At 39.1% G+C, this 22327-nt stretch overlaps 1 protein-coding gene across 1 annotated transcript in view; it reads right to left on the bottom strand.

Annotated features, from left to right (window-relative positions):
• adam19a (ADAM metallopeptidase domain 19a) overlaps nucleotides 1–22327 on the bottom strand; it is a 349292-nt gene that overhangs the window by 117365 nt on the left and 209600 nt on the right. The window contains exon 5 of the mRNA XM_031289991.2: nucleotides 2674–2750. Coding sequence (XP_031145851.1) covers nucleotides 2674–2750 — 77 coding nt within the window. The remainder of the gene's footprint in view (nucleotides 1–2673; nucleotides 2751–22327) is intronic.

Here is a 22327-nt window from a genome sequence, read left to right as displayed (position 1 = left end):
AATATGTGTATTAAATCTGGTGAAGATCGGAGCAACTATGTCCAAGTTAAGGCCTTCCACGCATTAGGGGGCGCTTTGGAGCCCGCTTTTAGGTATGGGCCAAATCGCTGTACAGTCTCGCAAAGCTCCCAGGTGTTTATGTGGGCGCCAATTTTTGTGAGTTTTCGTATATATTGAGGCCGTCAAAAATGTGCCCAAGGGCTAAAACCAATTAGGGGGCGCTATAGAGCAACCATACCACTCCCAAGCCTAAATGTGAATTCAGATGAAAGAGTTTACTATTCTGCACATGGCTGCAAAATTTTGAGAGTTTTGGTACATCCTAAAGTCCTCAAACAAGTGTTTGTAAAATGAAGATTTTTGCACGAAAAACAAGATTTCGTACTACTGTAGAAGTTTTGTACCATTCTGGGCATTATTAGTGGGGTAATTTACGAGATACACCTTTGGTTCCATTAGCACCTGCACTAAGCCATTCGGCTGATAGCGCTAACTCGCCCAATGTTAGACCAAAGGAAAAAAACTTCTGGGGGGTGTTTGGCTCAAGGTCATGGGGCAAAGGACCCTAGGGTGAAATTACTCCGAACCATCCCTTTAATCTCATCGATCTCATAGCATTGTTTCCAGTAGCAGCAAGCAGCTTGTTTTCAGTGAAAAAAACCTGGATTAAGCCACTGTACCTACTCAGCAACAAACAGCAGACAGACTCAGTTAGAGTGGTGAACACAGTGGAGACCAAAACAGGACCAAAATGAGAGTCAATATTGAACTTACATTTATCAGGACACAAACACAACTCCAAATGAATGATAATGTTGCTCTGTGTCTGCTGGATGTTACAGAGCAACATTATTTCAAAGCACCACTGTGCCTAAGTACAGCCTCACAGAACTGCTAGCATGGCTGAAGGCATTTTGATCAGTGGCAGTAGAAACAGACAGGAAACATAGGGAGACGGGACATTGCAGTTATATGGTATATGCAGACCTGCCAACCTGTACGCATTTTGCGTAGTAGATACGCATTTTGACATCAAAATACAGTGATACAATTTATCACTTTAAACTACGCGAAAATCCGGTGACTGCTTTGAGTTCACACATTGACGGTTGACGTGCAGTAGCCGTCTCAGTTTTGGATTTCGTTACAAAGGTCTTTTTTTGCCTTTCCTAGGATTAAGTTCATACTGTAACAAAATTAACTGTTACTAATGTAGGCTAATAAAAAACTGACTGGAGCCCGTCGCTGGATGCACCAGAGGATCAAGACACAAAGTAAACACGCCTCTCTGACCGGTACCAGGGGGTTAGCGGTTAAACTGAGTGGAGGATGTGCGTCGGAACCTGGCTGGCCGCTCGGTGCCTTCAGACAAAGCTCAAGCTAACAGGCTAACGGCTTATTATCTGCAAAGATTGGATCTGTGAGCGTATTAATCTGCTCGGTGTGCGTCTTCTATCAAACAGAGCGAGCAGCCGTCGGACTCTAACATCTGTTGATCCATGCAGGACTTCACTGTGAGTGGACTGTTTAGAGACGATGTGACCGGCAACTGTTGTTGGTGATTTACAGAGGTGGAAGACTTACTCAGATCATGTATTGCAGTAAAAGTAGAAAAACAGTGTTGTAGAGTTACAAATTACTTGTCAATTACAAGTCCTGCATTCAACATCTTCCTTAAGTAATAGTACAAAAGAATTTTCAAAATATACTTAAGTACCAAAAGTAAAAGTGCCTATTATGCAGTGTAATATATCTTATTTTATTGGATTATTTTATGATCCAATAAATTGTATTAAATATGACTGATAATCTAATTCAAGTAGCCTACTTGTACATAATTATTTTCTAGTGTTTAAAATGTATACAGATTTGACATTTTCCCCTCATACTTCTGTCGGAATGGGTACGTAGTTGGCATTGAATTTCATTTGAAATGGTATTAAAAAGGTCTTAAAAAGCCTTGACTTTAAGTTGGAGGATCCTGGGGGTACCCTGTTTTATTGTTTGGGTTTGTTTGCTAAACGTGACTTTTTCATTGTAGCCTAGGCTGTACAAACCATCACGAAAAAGAATTATAGGAATCGTATAGTAGGTCAATTTTGGAACAATATTATAGTAATCTTAGAGAAATAGGCTACTATAGGCCTAGTATTTTCGGACATACTATAAAAGTATTACAGTATTTTGGAGACTATTATAAGACTGTAGGCTACTGTAGGAACATTATGGAGGGTAAGGTTATTATAGAGATCATAAGTAACCTGGGCTATGACTAATGACTACGTCCTAGGACCAGGTGAAGTGATTGGTAAGCATGTGAACTAAACGACACACTATACTGATGCCTGACAAGCCAAAATGACATCAAAGACAGCGGTAATGGCACATTTTTTCCACGTGCGTGCCGCCGTGTTCATGAAAAAGAACTTTGACAAAAAATCAGTAAGTTGCTACTCAAAAAAGTTTTTCAAGGTTGGCAGGTCTATCCCCAGTCTTTGACCACCCAGAGAAACCAGTTTACTAGACTGAATCAAATCCAGCATTTGAATCCGTACTAAATACAATATGTAACCTACTGCAATTTGTCTGGGTCAAATCAAATCAGTGCAGCCTTACCTAAACTGGTAACATAAATAACAAAAAGACACTGTAACAGTGTTTCCTGTACTGTACCTGACTCCTGAGCATGTGCTGAGAGCTACCCAGGAATCTGGATGTCCTCTCACATGACCATGGTAGAAACAGTGGTCCTGAAAAAGAAAATAATTGCAATCAATACTTCATATGTATCTGGAGGAAAGCTTTAAAAAGCTATGACAATGTTTATGCAGATATGCCTCGGGTGCAGCCAATGATGAATCAATCTGCTGGATTGACTCGGTGGTGTTAATGTCCCTAAAGCAGGCCAAATGCTCCAGCTCCAGCCGCCGGTAAAAACACTACCCACTGGGTCTAAACAATGACCAATTAATACAGCTCTGCTTGACGCATACAAAGGTTGTAACTTTGCCACTCAAACATCCTGATGAGGATTTGAAATCGCTTGCAACAAAATAAGCTGAATTTGAAGAACGTTAATAATAAGAATGCAGGCTGCTCGGGGGTGTGATGGACCGTGGTTGAATTCAAAGCTGTTCAGGTGGCATTGAATGCAGACTTAGAAAGACAATGGCTCAATCCCATAGTGAGCCCTGAGGACTAAGGACTAAAGACTCACAGACTTAATTGATCTCAGGTGCTAAGTGAGTGAGTGTGTGAGGCAACATGGGCTCAGAAAGGTATAAATGGGATTGGGACAGCACTTCACGAGATCACATGTTACCTTGGCGACATTTAATAACAAAGATGTTGCTGACACTTGCCGGTTTGGGAATTTTCATTTTAAGGTTGTTGCTTTCCACACGGCCAAGGCACAGGAGACGGCTGCCTGATTCCAAATTTTTTTCAAACTCTTGTTTTACAAGCTGGATTGGTCTGTTCCGTGGTCGTGTTATGCTGTTGTTTACCTTTGTAATTTCCAGATTTCCCTATGGTCTCCGCGGTAAACGTCACAACGCTTTGCACTGTGGGTAATTCCCTTTGGTGAAGTCTGCATCGATGCAGACTCACGGAAAGGGCTCGGTAAAGTGTGTACTCAAACCCTCATGCCCTTTGAAATTCGACATTGGGACAACCCTAAGCCCTTATGAATTTTGCGAGAACGCGCACCAAAGTCCGTGAGTCTGTGAGTCCGGACTCTGGGATTGGGCCAATGTTTCCACACTGCCCTCATTAGCAACATCAGCACGTTAACTGAATTTATACCATGGTCAGGGTAAATACTCGTCCTTCTGAAGACCACAGGATGGCGCTAACACACAAGCTGCAAGAAGTAAGTTGCACTGCTCCTCTCAACGGACTTTGTTTCCCAGCGAATAAAAAAACCCGAATGTTCAAAGTAATTAAATAGATTAAGTGGGGTATACTCAAAATTTTAGAAAAAGTTATACTAACTTAATTTTGTCAAGTTGGTGTAACATGTTCTTCATTTTTGAGTATTGTTAACTAATAATTTTTGATTAAATGGAACTATTTTGTGTATAAGTAAGCATAACTTAAAAACATAACTTAAGTGCAACTTAATAGAATTAAGTAATTACATACTAAGAATGATAAAGTCCTGTTATGTCTATTGTTTCAAATAGGGGTGATTTAAAAAAAAAAACTTAATTTATATAGCACATGTTAAAATACAATAAAATCTCAAAGTGCTTCACCAAATAAGTAAAATTGATCATAATAAATAAATTGCAATCAGCAAATGGTCTGAAATGCATTAGACATTAGTGGAAGACAACATGTATTTATTTTATTTATTTATTGTATTTTTAAAACAGTAACAATTTGATTGAGGCAAATGGTCTGAAATGCATTAGACATTAGTGGAGGACAAAATGTATTTATTTTTTGCATTTTTATTGTCATCAATTTAATGTTGCTTATATATTTTTTATTTTTATTTAAGTGTTGAGCAGCTGCAGGGATCATTTTTTATGCCGAGTTAATCTCTGATTCAACCTGCGAAGCAGAAGGTGGTGCTAATATGCATACTACCTTCCTTACCGCTCTTTGGAAAAAAACAGAAGAAGAAAAGTTTGAACAACGCAGCAAGGCGGGAAGCAACAGACAGTAGGCTTGCAGAAGTTACTACCTAAGCAGCAGCAATCAGCCTCACTGGACTTACTGTAAGTTTTGAATGTTAATATTCATTCACTTTTACTTCTTTTATACATTATACATTTTTACATGCGTTTGTCTCAGAGAGTGTAGAACTTCTCCAAGCCCCCGCCCTTCACTGGCTTATCACGGAAGTCTTGTAGGGATTGGCAACTTGTCAGATATAGGTTAGCTGCTAAAGAGCTAGCTAGCTAGCTAGCTAATTAGCGCGACCACTAACGTTACACACTCCAGCAGCACAGCTAGCGACCTACCACTACCAGACTCACTGAAGAATTTTACGACGGATGAATCTAGTAATCACACGCTCATTCCCCGCTTAAAGGTGGTGTTAGAAAATGAGTTGTTAGTAGAAGCACTAACAGACACCTCATATGCGATAGTTAGTTTTTTGTTGATGGAAACTTTCAATAGTGCACCGCTAAGGTCCAATATCATATTAAAAGAGCATAAACGAGCATAATGAGTCAAACTGAGTTCCTACACTGCAAGTCCGCGCTCCCTGTAGCTTCTAGGGACGCTCGTTTTAAATTCTGTGTGAGCAGACTGTCTGAGACACGGAGATTGCTGTTAACAGAACACGAGTCAACTGCCCGTGCTCGCCCACTTGTGTTGCGTTGGTTTTAAAACAAACGACCCTGCTGGAGGCAAGCTGCTTTTCATGACAAAGATGAATAAAGTAAAAACCCTTAACAGTAAAGCTTTGGTTTGTAGAAATGGCATTATTGTTGATTAAGCATGCAGTAAGGTTCAAGTGCTGCTGCTTTTCTTTACAGTAATGTTAATTTTGCTTGATGGCTTTAGTAACTTCACACTTTAGGGATCAAATGAAAAGATCATTAACAGGGAACATTTATAAGTATTTATAATTCGACACTCTTTGAATGCTTTTACTTGTTCAGTTTCAGATCAGTTTATGCCTTTGCATCTCTCTGTTCCAGTTTCAAAAAGTTAAGGAAGATAACTGGAGATGTGATAAAGATACCAGGTAATCCAATGAATCTCTCTCACACACACACACACACACCTCTAAATACCAGTAACTTAAATTGGTTTTTTTTTCAGACAATGTTTTAGTGTGGTAACCCTAAATCATACACACTCCCACATACACATATCATTTGTTTATTCTACTTGCCTGTTTGATCAAAATAATGCTTTTTGCCGTATTCAAGTCAACAGTTCATGAATGTCTTCTGTTCACGAATATCATCTTCCTAATTGATATTTAACCTTTGGCACTGAACAGATCATATTTTACTTTGTATTTGCTTGCAAATATTGTTGAAGAAAGATGGTGGAGACCACATTTCCCCTATGCCGACAGACCATAGTGATATCCTGCCCACCAGTGAACGAGCTCATGGACCTCTGGCCTGGTCTCAAAATAGAGTCTGAGGTAATATGGATCAGCTCTCTCTTTTAAAGTGAAAATTGTGATTCTTACTCATTTGGCCAATATTTTTGCTTTATAAATGTGTGCTAGATTCTTCAAATTGGACTGTTTTTTTTAAGTGTTCTCCTCCTGTTATTTCTATGCAGTTGTATGCAGAGTTCCAGCGGATTACAAATCAGAACCTGCCCAACACATGCTATCCTGAGCTTGACCGCCATCTTCCTCAACCGATGACCTTATTCAGACAGAAGGCATCAAAAACTGGGAAGACAGCAGATGCTCTGGCTAAAATTAAAAAAAAATCAATGATGAACAGGTAAATAGATTTTTACACATTTCATAGGTTGACCCAGTGGAACATTGAACAGGTTCAATGATTCAAATGAGCTTTGTGAATTTTGCAATTAGTCCACTTTATGTTTGCCATTTGTCTGATTGCATTAAAGATGTGAACAGGTTAGAAAGTGGTAAACTACCACCAAGGTTGCAGACCCTCAAGAATGGCTTAATGATGTAGAAACTCATCTGAAAAAAGGCTGCAGGGTAAAGCATTATAAAAGGCTAGTTCAAAGTTATCTCCTTTTGTCTAAATAATGCCTCAAAAAGTTACTGCACTACTTTGCAGGTGTTCAGCCAATAGGCCCAAACTACACAATATGCCTTTGTTCTCATTAATATAATGCAAAAGTAACACTAATGTTTTGTATGTTTTAATGTTTTTCTTAACCATTGTGGGCTGCACAAGATGACCCACATTTCACTGTGCATTTGATACTGGTTATGTAAAACATTTACATTTTAGAGTTTTAAGTGAAAATGTTCTTAAACAGTCTATAGAATTTTTGAAATTTCACCCAAATTGCTGCCCTGTTGCCTTACTCAGGAATTAACCAGGAAGCCAAAAGCAGTGTTTTTTTTTTTCTTTTATAGCTGTAGCAAACAATAATTTCATTTTGGTATTATTTATTATTGTTTTTGATTACTCCGATTATTTTCCTGACTATCTGATTAGTTGTCTGGTCAATATCAGAAATTTGTGATACATATTTATTTCCTAGGGCCTTAAAGCAACACGCCTACTTATTGGGGCTTATTCCCCGTATCCCCCAGAGTTCGATAAGTCCATACATACCCTTCTCATCTCCGTGCGTGTCGTAACTCTGTCTGATGCACCCACGCTAGGGCTGGCCGATATGACCTAAAAATAAAATCCTCGATTTTTTCCAAAGAAATCCGATTTAAGATTTAAATCGATTTTTTTCTCCTCCTACTTAAAATCAATCTGCAGATGACAAAGAAATTGTTCAAAACAAGTTTTAACTTTATTTTGTTTTGACTCACACACACGCACACACATGGGGCATGTATACCATTATGATTATTCATGCCAATTTTGTGGAAATATAAATTGGTTTGAGTGTTTTCCCTTTTTTTGGATGGGGGGTGCTATATATTCAACAACAAACAAACGGATGCGTGAGATAAAGCTGTTTTCACACATATAGGTAATTCACTTCTCGTTCCTCGCTAAAAGTTCAAATCATTTTAACGTTATTGCGCAACCTTGCCCCTATTTTCACCTGTTGCTGAGTAACGTACATTAACATCCCATGGTCTCTTGAATGTAGCATACCTGTAGCAAGCTCCTTCGTAGTAACTAGCGGTAGAAACAAACGGCGAAGAGGAGCTCCATGCTACAGAGCGGCGATTGCTAGTTGTTTAAGCCGCTACAGACCTCCATCACAGCTCGGTCGTATCAGCGGCATTTAGTAGATGTGTTGAGCCGCAAAAGAGTTCCTCAACACCGCCTCTGGTGCCCCGCGTGGTGGTCCTTTAGGTCAGCGGTAGCTGGTGGTTCAGTTATCCGAGAATAGGTGACTATCAGCCGGGGACAGAGCACCGCGAGCTGCCGGTCATTTCGGTGGAGATTACGGATAAGTAATGAAACTACTAGTTAAGAAAAGATTTAATGTTAGTCCCTGTTGCTGCCATGTTGTTTGTGTATCTCTATGGCAAACGCGCGGGGCGAGGGCTGAGCCCGTTCGGAGCTATGGGAGCCCAGAGGGGAGCGTCGGCGGATGTTAAGGAGAAAATCGATTTTCATTTTAACAAATCGACGTTAACTACACATTCGAGTTAATCGATAAAATCGATTTATCGCCCAGCCCTAACCCACGCCTAGCTTAGCACAGATCCTGGAGGTAACCGGCTCCATCTATGCTCCTAATAAGTGACAAAATAACGCCAACATTTTCCTATTTACATGTTGTGATTTGTATAGTCACAGCGTGTACGAATAACAAGGTCACATGAGACACAGCCATCTTCTAACCGTATACAAACTGGGAACTATATTCTCAGAAGGCAAAGCACTGCTACTTGGGTGGAGTGATTTGCTTGCAGAACTCCAGGCGAACTCTCTGCTCCTCACCACGGGGCTTCTCAGGTGCAAATCACTCTGCCCAAGTAGCAGAAGTATCAGTGCTTCACCCTTTCTGAGAATAGTTGTCAGTATGTATACGGTTAGAAGATGGCTGTTTCTCAGCAGCTAGCAGTGGGTGCGTCAGACACGCACGGAGATGAGAAGGGTATGTATGGACTTATCTAACTCTGGGGGATATAGGGAATAAGCTAAAATTCCAATAAGTCGGTGTGTTCCTTAAGTGACCAGGAACACATTTGGAAGGCTAGAAGTTTTTCTTCTTAAAAATCTCTCAAATGTATTTATTTATTTATATACAATTTATTTAAGTATATTTTAAAATTATTTTTTTATTCTATTTATTTTAATTTATAAATGTTTATTTATTTTTGTATTTAATTTTAAATTTAACTGTTCAAAAGCGGACTTTCATGACTTTTAGATATATTAAGTTAGGTAAACTTAATGTAAGTGAGGCAATCAGTTGCCACAAAATTTTTAAGTTTTGAGTCACATGTTTTTAAGTAAACAAACTCAACATATTTGACTAATGTGTACTTAAAACAATGACAACACAAACTAATAAACATTGAGTTTGGTTAACATAAACTGGTGTGGTTGTGTACTTATTTTTTTAAAGTTCTGTGAACTTATTCCTGTGGTTTGTAAACTCAAAACTTTAAGTCATAATAACTGAAAATAATTGAGCTGCCTTAACAGAAAACTGTAAGTCATATTAACTGCAAATATTTGAGTTGAGTTAAATGAGCACTTTTAATTTAACTGTTATCAAAAGGTACATGTAGCAATTCATCCAACCTTTTAAGTTCTGGAAAATTTTGACTTTTAAGTTAATCAACTTAAAAAAATTGTGGCAACTGATTGCCTCACATTTTTTGAGTTCTGGTAACTTATTCGGGTTTACAGTGTAGCCATGTTTCAATCTAATTGTCAAGTCAATTTTAAGCGAACTTTTAAAAGGTCGCAAAAAAGAAAAAAAGATAATGCGAATTAGAAGCATTTCCATCAACTGGTTTGGAGCAAATAAACTACACTACGCAAAGCGTAGTTTCGGCAGGCAATAGCGCACCGCAACTCCACTACGGACCTTTTGCCACAAGTGTACGGCGCACTGGATGGGACCCATTTGCCAATCCTTCCCCGATGGATACCGGGACTATAGTCATGTGAGTTACATGTTCGCTACATCACAACTTATTCGGCAAAGCTGTTTCCATCTCGCATTTTTTGCATTAACTCTTTTTTGAAAAAGGCAAAAACCACCTTGAGTGAGCGTAAACACTTTTTTTTGCGAATTTTGCCGTTTCCATCAACATTTTCTAATGCGATACTTCAAAATGCGCTTAAAAATACGTTGATCAAAACACGACTACTGTTTAGGTCACTACTTCCAGCCGACAGTACACATGGCGGATAATTTGTTCGTGAAAATCTGAATATTGTTTTGGGGACAATGACATGGTTGGATAGCTTGTCTTTTTGTTAAACATACTGTCACCTTATATTTACTGATTGCTGAGCAGACCATACATATTTCCCGTTGCTAAGCATGGCAAGTCGTATCCAAGGTCCGTCATATTTACTGGAACAGTGCTATATATATATATATATATATATATATATATATATATATATATATATATATATATATATATATATATATAGAGCTATATATATATATATATAGAGCTATATATATATAGAGCTATATATATATAGAGCTATATATATATATATATATATATATATATATAGCTATATTCCACTTGTCTTTGTGTTTAATTTCTTTTTTTACTGACCATATGTCAACAGACTGCCATAATCTTACAGTGAAAATGATGGCCAATTAGCAACCTTTAGGCCTACATTTTTTAAAATAACTGACAGAAGTTACCTTTTGTGCTTTAGTTCCCTGCTGTACTAAAACATACCGAACTGTGACCATATTTAGTGTACTGTAACGGGTTTCATGCTTCTTGCGGTTGGCCCAATCGGGGCGGCGCGGACGGCGAACCTTAACAGGGGCTTTTACTTTGAAAACTGTTAGGAAGCGCTACTAAGCCCTTTTGTCACACTCAAGCATGAAACCCATAAAATTAAAAAAAATGTACCAGTCCTGATGCATGTACAAACCGCCTGGTTGTTCATAGATTACTGTCAGAGTGGCGGTCAGAGCAGTGGTCAGAGCAGCTCTAAGAACGGACTTCGTCTGTTCTGTAGCCAATCATTGCAAGGTAGTCTTAGGGCTTAAAGTGAAAAAAAATCATGAGCCTGAAACTTTCAACATTCATGATTTTGTCCATGTTGATATTAGTTGTTTCATGTACATTTATTAAAAACGCATCGCATTGTATAGCTTTTCATATAGCTAAATGTCTAAACTCTGGGACAAGGCTGTTATGTTTAAATACCTGCCATGCTGATTCCAAACAGACAGCTTTGTCAAGGCAGTTTGGGCTTCAGATAGATTTTACACAGTGGCCATTGTTAATGACAAATCATGTTCCGCTATGAACGTGCACACACGTATTGTTTGTATCACAAACACGGTCGGTGAGTGAAGGTGCAGTCGCAGCGGTAGCCGGCGTTGCCGGTAACGTACACTCGTATGACAGAGTGCACGGACCGAAGCTTTGTGAATAGCATCTATGACTAGCACGCACTTTCTTACTGCTGTTGCCGTACAGTGTCTTCCTTGAACATACGCTGCAGAAGAACCAAGTGTTAAACGGCTTCCCGTCTCCACCCTTTTCCTCTTGTCCTCTATTCATGCCCAGCGATATTTGTTTTTAACTCCTTTCTCAACTAAAGCTGTATCTACATGCTCCAAGTTTGATAAACTTTGCCTGCATTTGTTTTTGCCGCGTTACCACGGAGACCACACCGGCACCGCACTCTCGCATTTTGGCAAAGACCCGCCCTACTTTGCATCTGATTGGCTAGAACTCGTTTCATTGGTAGGTGGAAGTTCGATGATTGGTTAAATCCAGCGCATCAAAACATTTCCCATGTGGACTTTTTAATTTATTTATTTTTCTAAAATAGTCATACGCCAGAAATTGGGAACCAAACCCGAGTACTTCAGCCCTGCGTTAGTTAGAGCTGCGTGTCTCTCATATGATTGGTAGGTGAAATCAATTGACTCGAAAATAATAAACCGCATGCAAGTTCCCAATTTCTTTTTTTTTTTTTCTCACGGACACATGCCGGAATACTTTAAGCCCTGTAGTCTGCAAAACTACGTCTGCAGATACAAAATGTTGGAGGTGCACGGGTCAGGGTACTAAAGTATAATCCGTTTTTCATTTTAAACCAAAAATGAAAATACGAAAAAACGGGTCGATGTTTCGTTTTTGGTTTCAAACCAAAAACGGAAAAACAAAACTATGAGCTCCGTTTTCTCGTTTTTCCAATGTCCATACAAATTAAAAATTAACTGGAAAACTGCTTGTTTTTCAACTGTTGTTTTTTTGTTATTCATGTTTCCGTTTTAACCCAAGAGCGAGAATACGGGCTCATTTTTATAATATAAAGACACACACCCACACACACACACACACACACACACATAAACACACACATACACAGACAGACAGACAGAAAGACACACACACACACACACACACACACACACACACACACACACACACACACACACACACACACACACACACACACACACGCCTACCAAGAGCCTGGGTCTGTCCGAGGTTTCTTCCTAAAAGAAACTAAATGAAAAGGCTTCTTTTTATTGCAACTTTGCAGAATATTCACGTGGTTGACCAACTTAACTGCCATTAATTTGAGTGTAATGAAGAACTCTTGCAGATACAACTGGGCCACATTGCAAACCTCTCATCATATTAGTGAGGATGCTGCCATGTTGCTTCTCTCATCCTGGTCTCCTCAGGCCCTGCAGACTGGACCACACTTGTGGTTTACTGCTAGAATATTACAGTAGGCCACTTTGCTTTAATTTAATTTATGATAATAATAATAATAATTAATGCCACTTTAATTTATGATAAACATGCACCAGCCTTTGTGAAAGTGTATGTTCAGAGAGAGAGAGAGAGAGAGAGATCTCAGTTGTAACATTAAACGTTTGCATGATTCTGTGCCATCTGCTGCTGCTCCAACAATACAATGGCAGTAAATATTTATATTGCTTACCAGGGTTCCAACCCAGTAGCTTCTTGCTGTGAGGCCACAGTGCTTACCATTGACCATTCCTTATTGTGATTCAACCACACAATACCTATCATGTATTATATTTTATTATCCAATATTCACCATGAACTCTGATCCAGTCTGCAGGGCCTGAGGAGACCAGACCAGAATGAGAGAGTCTCCAGTACACTTTAACTTGTTAATTTATGTTCTTGACATGTTCATTGGCAGCTAATGTGGTCAACCATGTCACATACAATATTCTGCAGAGCAATTAAAAAAAAGCCCTTATATTTTTTTTTGCCTGTTTTTACTGGCTGGAGTAGATTAGAGTAAAAGTAGTCAATAACGCCACACATAATGCTAGGGGAATGGAGATTTTATTTAAAATGTGATTTAAAACTTATTATAATCCTATTTCTATTTTAAAACAATATCCATTCTTACTCCCTTTGTGGCTATTAATGAATGTTGCTCAATGAAATACTTTATATAACCCTAAATAATTAACTGTAGCTTAATCTGACAAGCTACAGGCAAAAGCTAAAGTACATTGTTCTTCTGGCAATTATTACAGCTCTCATACTTTTATTTTGACACGTTAATGTTACTTCCTGTCCAGAGCGCATTGGTTTTAGTCAACTTTTGACTTAACACGTAAGACCAAAATAACATTATAAAAGAGACCTGTGTTCCATCAGATTTTCAATGATTATGCATATTACAAAAATTAGCCCGTATTCTCACTCTTGGGTTAAAACGGAAACATGAATAACAAAAAAACAACAGTGTAGTTTTCCAGTTAATTTTTAATTTGTATGGACATTGGAAAAACGAGAAAACGGAGCTCATAGTTTTGTTTTTCCGTTTTTGGTTTGAAACGAAAAACGGATTATACTTTAGTACCCTGACCTGCACGGCTGGACACTCAGACTCTCCGCAGACCCTCCACACACAGTTGCCCAGGCCGCGGTTGCGTAAAATCGCCATCCACAGCTTACCCAACCGCACTGACCGCAAGAAGCATGAAAGACGTTTTACACCCTATTCAATTTTAAATAGTATGGCAGCAGTGAATGTGGAACATTTGGAGTTCTGTTCACTTTCCTGGGAAAATTAAAGGCTGAGGAGACGAGATTTTTTTAATACCAGAAGCTACCACAAGCTGCCAGAATAACTGACTTGCTCTGCTCACTACAGTTTTGTAACTTCTACAAAAGGGAAAGAAAAAGAGAGACAAAAAAACCACACAAAAACGTACACTTTTAACCTTTAAAGTATGAATGTATCACATCTTTCATGATTTCAAACAGCAACTCTGTCTGTGGGCATTAAGACCTGCTGTTAATGTTGAAATAGGATTTATCACCATAAGGTTAAAAATATGCCTGCATCTCAATTTTTGACAATTCAAAAGTCTCTGTCAGCTCATCAGAGAGTGAAATGACCTCTTTCAATTGAGCAGCAGCAGCCGTGAGTGCTCTGTTAGCGCCAACAAAGTTGGAGTGCATCTACATAGAAAATAAAAATGAAAAAGGAACTTTTCTAATGTGAACCATTCTATGATGAACTTTAATGCTTTACAAACACCAAAGCAAGTAAGTGCTGTGACTACATGCATCTACTACAGTGTTTCCCACACATAGACTTATATTGTGGAGGTGCGCTGCACAATCAACACCTGCCGCATTGCGTTTCATTGTTAATTTTATTTAACGCTATTTAAAACACACAGCGTATTTGTTCAGCTGCATTTCCTTTCCCTGCTCTCCTCCGTCTCAGATCTGTCACTCACGCGTCTCTCTCTCACACACACACACACACACACATACACACACAGCACCTCCCCCCATGCACTCAGCATCTGTCTCCATGAAAACACGGCTAGCGAAATTCACAAGTTCACGAAAGGTTGGTATCTTGTGAACACAATCACACATTAAAAAGTGCTATAAAATATTTTATCCCGACCCGACTCTTAGCAAACAAGTGATTGCGCCTGCTTCAGAAACTAGTCGCAAGTTTGCGGTTAAATGCAGTTGGGTTGTCGAGGTCAAAACACTATGTAGCAGCTGTGAATCAAATAAACTTATTATAAATAATGTTATGTCATTTTGTTACTCGTACACTGAATGTTTGCTGCTTCAATCCAGATGAGTATTGAAAAGTAGTTTTGACGACTGAAAAAGGCACATGTTGAGGATGAGGACCAGCCTGAACCGGAGGTATCAGTCTGAAACAGAGCTGAACCGTCTGACCAGTGTAATTAGTTATGTTATTAATTTGTTTACAATATTTTCAGGCTTCAACCAGTGCTGCTCAAGCAGAAAGAGATAGATTCGTTATGCATTGAAGAAAGAGTAAGACAGAATCCAACAGCGTGTCCTCCTCAGTTTTTGATACTTGATTGTATGAAAAAAAGTATCCCCCAAGGATTGCCAGCATCATGTTCAGTGTCTTTTCTCTGCTGTTGATGTGATGCACTCTAGCTCCATGCCAACTACAGCTCTCCTTACCAGCCTGTCAAGTCACCCAACATCCCTCTTCTTTATGCTGCCTCCCCGGCACAACAAAGCATAGGAAAGGCACTGGCAAGGTGGTGTGTCTGATTAGTACCACATAGCAGAACAGTTCTTCATTGGTCTGGGGTATTTGGGTCCCATAACATGGAAGCTATTGAGCAAAATGCTGTTTTCCAAAGGAAATTAATGGGATTCTTTAAAAAATTAAAATAAAATAGTAGCTGCAAAATATTGATTTATAGTGAGGTGTATCTCAGTGTTTACCACACTAGACTAGACTAATAAACTTATTATAAATAATGTTATGTCATTTTTTACTCTTACACTGAATGTTTGCTGCTTCAATCCAGATGAATATTGAAAAGTATTTTCCGCGACTGAAAAAGGCACTTGTTGAGGATAAGGACCAGCCTGAACCGGAGGTATCAGTCTGAAACAGAGCTGAACAGTCTGACCAGTGTAATTAATTATGTTATTAATTTGTTTACAATATTTTCAGGCTTCAACCAGTGAAAGACAGGGTCAGGGAGAGAAAGAGATAGATTTGTTAGGCATTGAAGTAGGAGAGGAGGACAGCATCCAACAGCGTGATCCTCATCAGTTTTTGATACTTGATTGTTACGAAAACTAGTATGGAAGCTATTGAGCAAAAAGCCCTTGGGATTTTTTTTTTAAATTAAAATAAAATAGGAGGTGCAAAATATTAATTTACAGTGAGGTGTGTCTTATTTGTACCACATTGCAGAACAGTTCTACATTGGTCTGGGGTGTTTGGTCATAACTTGGAAGCTGTTCATAGAAAATGAATGGGATTCTTAAAAAAATGTAAAATAAAATAGTAGTAGTAGAACCCGAAATGAATATCTGAATATTTGTCAAATATCCAACATCAAACTAACTTCAAAAAGTGCATCACTGTGTCATCGGCAGCTGCTGCTTACCGTACTTTCCTACACACGGAGAGCCTCACTTCCCATAACAAACCCCGTCGGACTAACGTTCCGTCACATACACACGTTGCCCACATGACCACCTGTCTTAAAGGGGAAGACTCGTAACAATCATGTAAAAGGAGAACAGTGAAATTTACTTTTCTATCAAGCAGCAAAAAAGTTTAAGCCCCTGACACACTAACCCGACTGGACTAATCAGTCGGCTCCCTGAGGTCCAAAAAGTGCTTCAGAACACACCAAAGTGAGGTCGACTTGAGCGTGTAAGAGCTGTTTTACAGTAGCCGCAGCCATCGTGACAAAATGACGTAGATCTTGCCGGCGTGCCGGATTTATAATGCGCGAGCAGAGGTTGCAGAGACTGCAACTAGTGTCGCAACCACCAGCATGGGTATAAATAGTTACGCCGATTCCATGACGTCACATTTGCGCGCGCCAGCTGGGCTGCTGCTACTGTAAAACAGCTTTTACGCTGGTGATCCATGTGTCCGTGTAACGCTTCTGTTGCGCTGCACTTCACTCTATTCCTATGGGTGACGTCAAGCGACTTCAACGTGCATGCAAAGCATTCCGGGAAGGCAGCGCTGCATTTGAAAAAATGCTGCACATCCAAAAGCTGGCCGATGCCCATCTTTATGCAAATGAATCCGTCACGCGTTCATCTAATCAGCTGCCGATCAGGGGCGTGGAGCATCAACCATGGATGTATGACGTCACGACACCACGCTTCAGTTGTGTCGCCAAAGTGGATCTGTACTGTAATATGTCTCCATAACAGCAGGCGGCGCTAATCTGTATTGTCGCCCAAAAAATGAAAACCAGCAGCTGATTGGACGAACGCGTCACATGGGTCTGGTTTCTCCAGAAATTCAAAGCCAGACTGTCATGGCAGCTTGTTCAGACTATTATCTCATATTTTACTAAAACAGTTCACGAAACGTGTTTCTGAAAACGTTTTAAGCAAGAAATAGGCCATGCAGTTGCTGAATCTGTCTTCATTTCAGATCGACAAAGGTCAGTTTAAAAGTTTTTCGTCAGATTTTGAGAGGCTTAGTCACGTTCATCCCGCTCGTCATTTCCGGGTTAGCACTCCACCAATCAGATTGGTCATGGAGTCCGACTGCCTACCCTCCAACGCAACATGTCACGTCGGCCAAAATGAAGGCCGACAGCTCCTCGGACGGACAACTGCATGGAACACACCGAACAGACTCGAGTCACTGACCTCGCCAGACTGTCCGATGGCCGATTATCGGGTTGGTGTGTCAATGTCTTTAATAAGCGTCAACATTGCAACGTCCTGCGATGTGACTATCGCGCATGCGTACATGGCGATGTAGACGATGTAACAAAATATCGTGCAGCCCTAGTAATGAGTAACGATGCAGCACATAAAAAAATCTGGGAGGGCCTACTATGGAGGAAATATTTATTCATAATTCAAATTTAAAGTCCAAAGAGAAATTGAAAGTATATTAAAATATTATTATTTTTTTAAATTTTCCATTTGGCTTTTCCATTTGGATTTAATATTTGGCTTTTGAATTTCAATTTAACATTGGCTTTTCCATTTGGATTTAATATTTGGCTTTTGAATTTCAATTTAACATTGGCTTTTCCATTTGGATTTAATATTTGACTTTCAATTTCAATTTAACATTGGCTTTTAATTTGGATTTAATATTTGGCTTTTCGATTTCAATTTAACATTGGATTTTCATTTGGATTTAACATTTGACTTTTGAATTTCCATTTAACATTGGCTTTTCATTTGGACTTGACACATGTCAATGTAAATGAGGAGGCGTGGCCCAAAGGCTGGTGGGAGGGTCTGAAACGAAAGGGGTGCAGAGGCACCTTATGAACAGCAGGGGGAGCTGACTGCTGGGGAGCATACTGTTGAGCATCTGTCTGCAGCTTGGCCACCAGGCTGGCTTAGCCTCTTATTTCACATGATAGAAACTGATGATGTAGGCTAAACACAAATGACATTTCATGCAACAACAGTGAAGTTTTCATGTAGTTACTATAATTGGGCCCGTGTTAGTGAGGACTAGATTAGGACTGTATTTAAAGCTGATTCTGGTTTCCAACTTCGCCCCAGGTGTGTCTGTTTAAAACACGGACGGAGACAACTTCTCTCTTTTGATGTTTTATTTAATTAAGCAACAGTACAAACATGGGTGTGGGTAGCTCTGCTACGTGTGTTTGTGTGTTGTCAGATCTCGAGGACACACACACACACACACACACACACACACACACACACACACACACACACACACACACACACACACAATCTCAACCGGGTAGTCATCGTCCGAACTGCGACCTCTCCTTTTTCTTTCTCTCACTTTTTTCTCCGGGTGGTGTGCGCAGTGTGAGGTGCGTGTCCGCGCTATTCTCTGACATGTAGCCTACTCGCAACGATCACTCCTGATTGACGGCCTTTTGTACAGCCCGTGTACTTTTTTGTTCATTTGATTTCCAATTTTGAAACGATATCCAAATTTGAAAAATGGGTCATTTTAAACCTTGTTAATATTGATGACAATGTGTTCAAACGGAAAATGAGCCATATTTCAGGAAATAAACTTGTCCATTATTCTATTGAGAGACTCAAACGGGGCTCTGAGTCTGTCAGAAGGTCTGAGATCTACTGCATCAGCAGAGCAATCACATAATGCATGGTGCAGGTAGATTATTTTCTGAAATATAGTGACTTTATTCTTGTAATAGCCTATTATCACTTTATTTTTCTCAAAATATCACGACTTCTCCAAACCTCAGAGAGCACAGATGGGATATATTTTGAATGTGCACAAAGTTTTGAACATGAGCAGTAACACATCTGAAATATTACAGTCCAGGGCTTTATTAATCCATTAAAATGAATTCATGTATCATTGAGGTGAATAATTGTCATATGCACATTTAAGGAGGTTACTTCCTCAACAAAAGACGCAAAAGAGGAAGGAAGAGTAAATTATAGGCTACATGTGTGCTGACTCAGATATAATTAGAAAAGACGATCTACAGGAGAATAAATAGCAATACAGAATGCCTGAGAGCCATATTGTAATATATTCCATTATGTTTTTATATTTGGATTGTAATCTATGTTTCCCTTTACATAAAGATATTTCCAGCATACATTGATTCAGAAAAAGGTAGTAATAGGTGCATAAGAATTTACCAGAATGCAGGAAATTAAATGTTTAATGCTCAACATTTGCTGCTCATAGACTACTTTTTTTAAAAAAATTTTTTAAAGAGACCCCCACAAAGATGAAATCATAATTCGAACCCTGCAGGTACTCATTCTCAAAGTGGAGAGAGAGATTTTTTATCTAGCAGGGACTACCTGAACTAGCCACACAGCAAGTGACCGTGGTATACAGTGGGTAACTGCATCGACTTGCATAACCTAAAAAGCTCTAAAACTAAAACTAACCATTCATTTTGATCAACTTTATTTGTTTAAAGAAGAGGATTCATCATTTAACTAAGTATAAGCGTACAAAATTGGGCATGCAGCACTGCAGCCATACATCTACTGAGGACAAATGGATGATTTGGTTCCTATGATGTTGATCAAAGGGCCAATCAGGGTGCTTAACCACCTCCGATCATCAAAAACGCTTGAGATGTGAAACGTCTGCAAATATTCTGATAACTGGAGTCTTTAAAGATTGAAATCAAGTGACTTCAATGGACGTTGCATGAAGAGGACTGGGACTTTGCTAAATACTGTTGATGGAAGACCAAAGAAGATTTTTTTGCTCATATTATGAATCTCTTTTTTTTTCCTGAGAATACTAAGGTCCTTTAAGGCAAGCAGCAAACATTTTACTGTTTTCTATCAAAATGTATGGCCGTTGCCTTCTTTGACTGCAGGATGATGGGCACTCTGTATTGTCTAGTGTAATAGCCTTAAACAGTAACTTAACACCAGGCATTAGACCCTTGTGTCAAAGCATTTGAGTCTGAAGTGGATTTTGAGATTGAGTTTCACACTGTAAGCATCATAGTGTCTATTATATGTCTTGTTCTAGTCATATTATTAGTGTACTTTTTAAAATACAGATTTTCACCAAAAATGAGGACATCTCAGAAAATCTTCCCTAACAGAAAGTGGCGAGAAAATGCATATGAGGTGCTGACTTTTCCTCAATATGATACAATCTTTGATTTGAGCAACAGATTACAGATATACAGATATTTCCTCAGATATTTTTAAATTTTTAAAATTTTTATGAACAATGTTTATTAACATTTCACACAATGAAAGACGTATACTTAGTGTACACACTGAAAAAATAAATATGAGTGGATGTAGACTTTACGTAATTAAATCTGTGATATTAACAATCAAATGTTAAATTTGTATCCTTACATGAATATATCATGTTTTGAATTAATCTGCATTTGTTCAAAACACAAGACATTGTACATTTGTTCTTTTACAAAATGTATCGAAGTAATCCAAGCACATTTTTTGTGGGTACATGCACACAACAACAATAACCTTGTTTAATTTATTCTGTATAAAATAATTGTGAATTTGGAAGAGCCACGTCACTACTTGAACTTCCCTTCGTGTTTTGTTGGTCTGGAAACCCTGTGCATTCCAAACGAAGAGGAACACGCGGAGCAGACTGAATTTAAGAAAAGAATAAAGTTTGCAGAAAAACGTTAGTTGGTTAGGGAAGCTAACGTTACGTTCAGTACAGTTCAAATTATAAAAAAACGAGGCTGTACATGTAAGAAAAGGTTGTTGTACGTGGCTAGACGGCGGTTTTACTAACGTTACCTTCGTGTCTTGCTGGTCTGGAACCCCTTGTAACGTTATTCCAAACGAAGAGGGACATGCAGAGCGGACTGAACTTAAGGTAAGAATAAAGTTAGCAAAGTTGCTAGTGAGTTAGGTTACTACAATCTTTACCAGTTTCAAAATGTTGTTAAAAAACGAGGCTTTACATGTAATTTGAAGATAACGTTGTATACTAGAAACCGTTGTTGAAGCAGAAATGGAGGAACACATTACTGTAGCTGTCTGTGGGCACCCAGAGCTCTATAGTACCTCATTATTTGAACAGAGACTGGATGAAAAAGGAGCTTTCTTTGGGAAAAGTAAGAACGTAAAATGGATTACCTGGTAAATTCTGAAATTATATGTATGTTGTTGTGTTGATGGAGCAGCTCCAATGTTAGCATACCCCTGATCGATCTAAGGCTATGTTTAGACGGAAACGATCTGAAGAGAAAACGCAAAAGTGGCATTGCATTCTCACTTTTTATTCCGCGTTTAGACGAGCGTTATGGGGGGGAAATCTGCGTGCATATGGTGACGCAAAAGTGTGTGAAATGCGATCCACCAAGTCCGCGAGCCTGCGTAGAACCTTCCTTCTACTTCTCTCCCTGTCCTCTCCCTAGTAGCGCAAAGCGAACAACAACAGCTGACAATTCTGTCTGGACAGATGAGGAGGTGGAGTTACTGCTCCAAACAATGCACACACACGCACGCACGCACGCACGCACGCACGCACGCACGCACGCACGCACGCACGCACGCACGCACACACACACACACACACACACACACACACACACTCGCACAGTGCATTTTTACCCTTTAGACGGGAACGCGGCGGTGGAGCGTTTTTAAGATTTCCACTCTGGAAGGTGGTTTCACTTTTATGCGTTTTTAAGCCCCAAAAAAGCGGTCGCCGTCTAAACGAAAGGCACATCTGATAAAATATTTTGTCGTTTTCACCCGCAAGCGTATTCGTGTAAACAGGGCCTAAACTATATTCTGAAAACAAGCATTTTTAAAAGTTGTTTGCTTGTCATCTTGCAGACAGATCTGATAATGCATGAATTGAAACTTTTTACAAATCATGATGTTATTTCGGCATACTTTATATTGGTTTATTGAAATTAAATCATAGCAAAAACAGTTGATTTGGGGTTTATACCACTATAGTAGAGTCATCTATCATAGTCCTGAACTCCATTCAGGAAAAATGCCTTTTAAAAGTTGTTTGCTTGTCGTGTTGTGGACAGACCCGACAAAATTATGAATTCAGACTTTTTACAAATCGTCATCATGATGTTATTTTCAGCATAG

The sequence above is a fragment of the Sander lucioperca genome, chromosome 17 (genome assembly GCF_008315115.2).
Source record: "Sander lucioperca isolate FBNREF2018 chromosome 17, SLUC_FBN_1.2, whole genome shotgun sequence".
Classification (NCBI taxonomy): domain Eukaryota; kingdom Metazoa; phylum Chordata; class Actinopteri; order Perciformes; family Percidae; genus Sander; species Sander lucioperca.
This window is presented reverse-complemented; position numbering and strand designations above follow the sequence as displayed.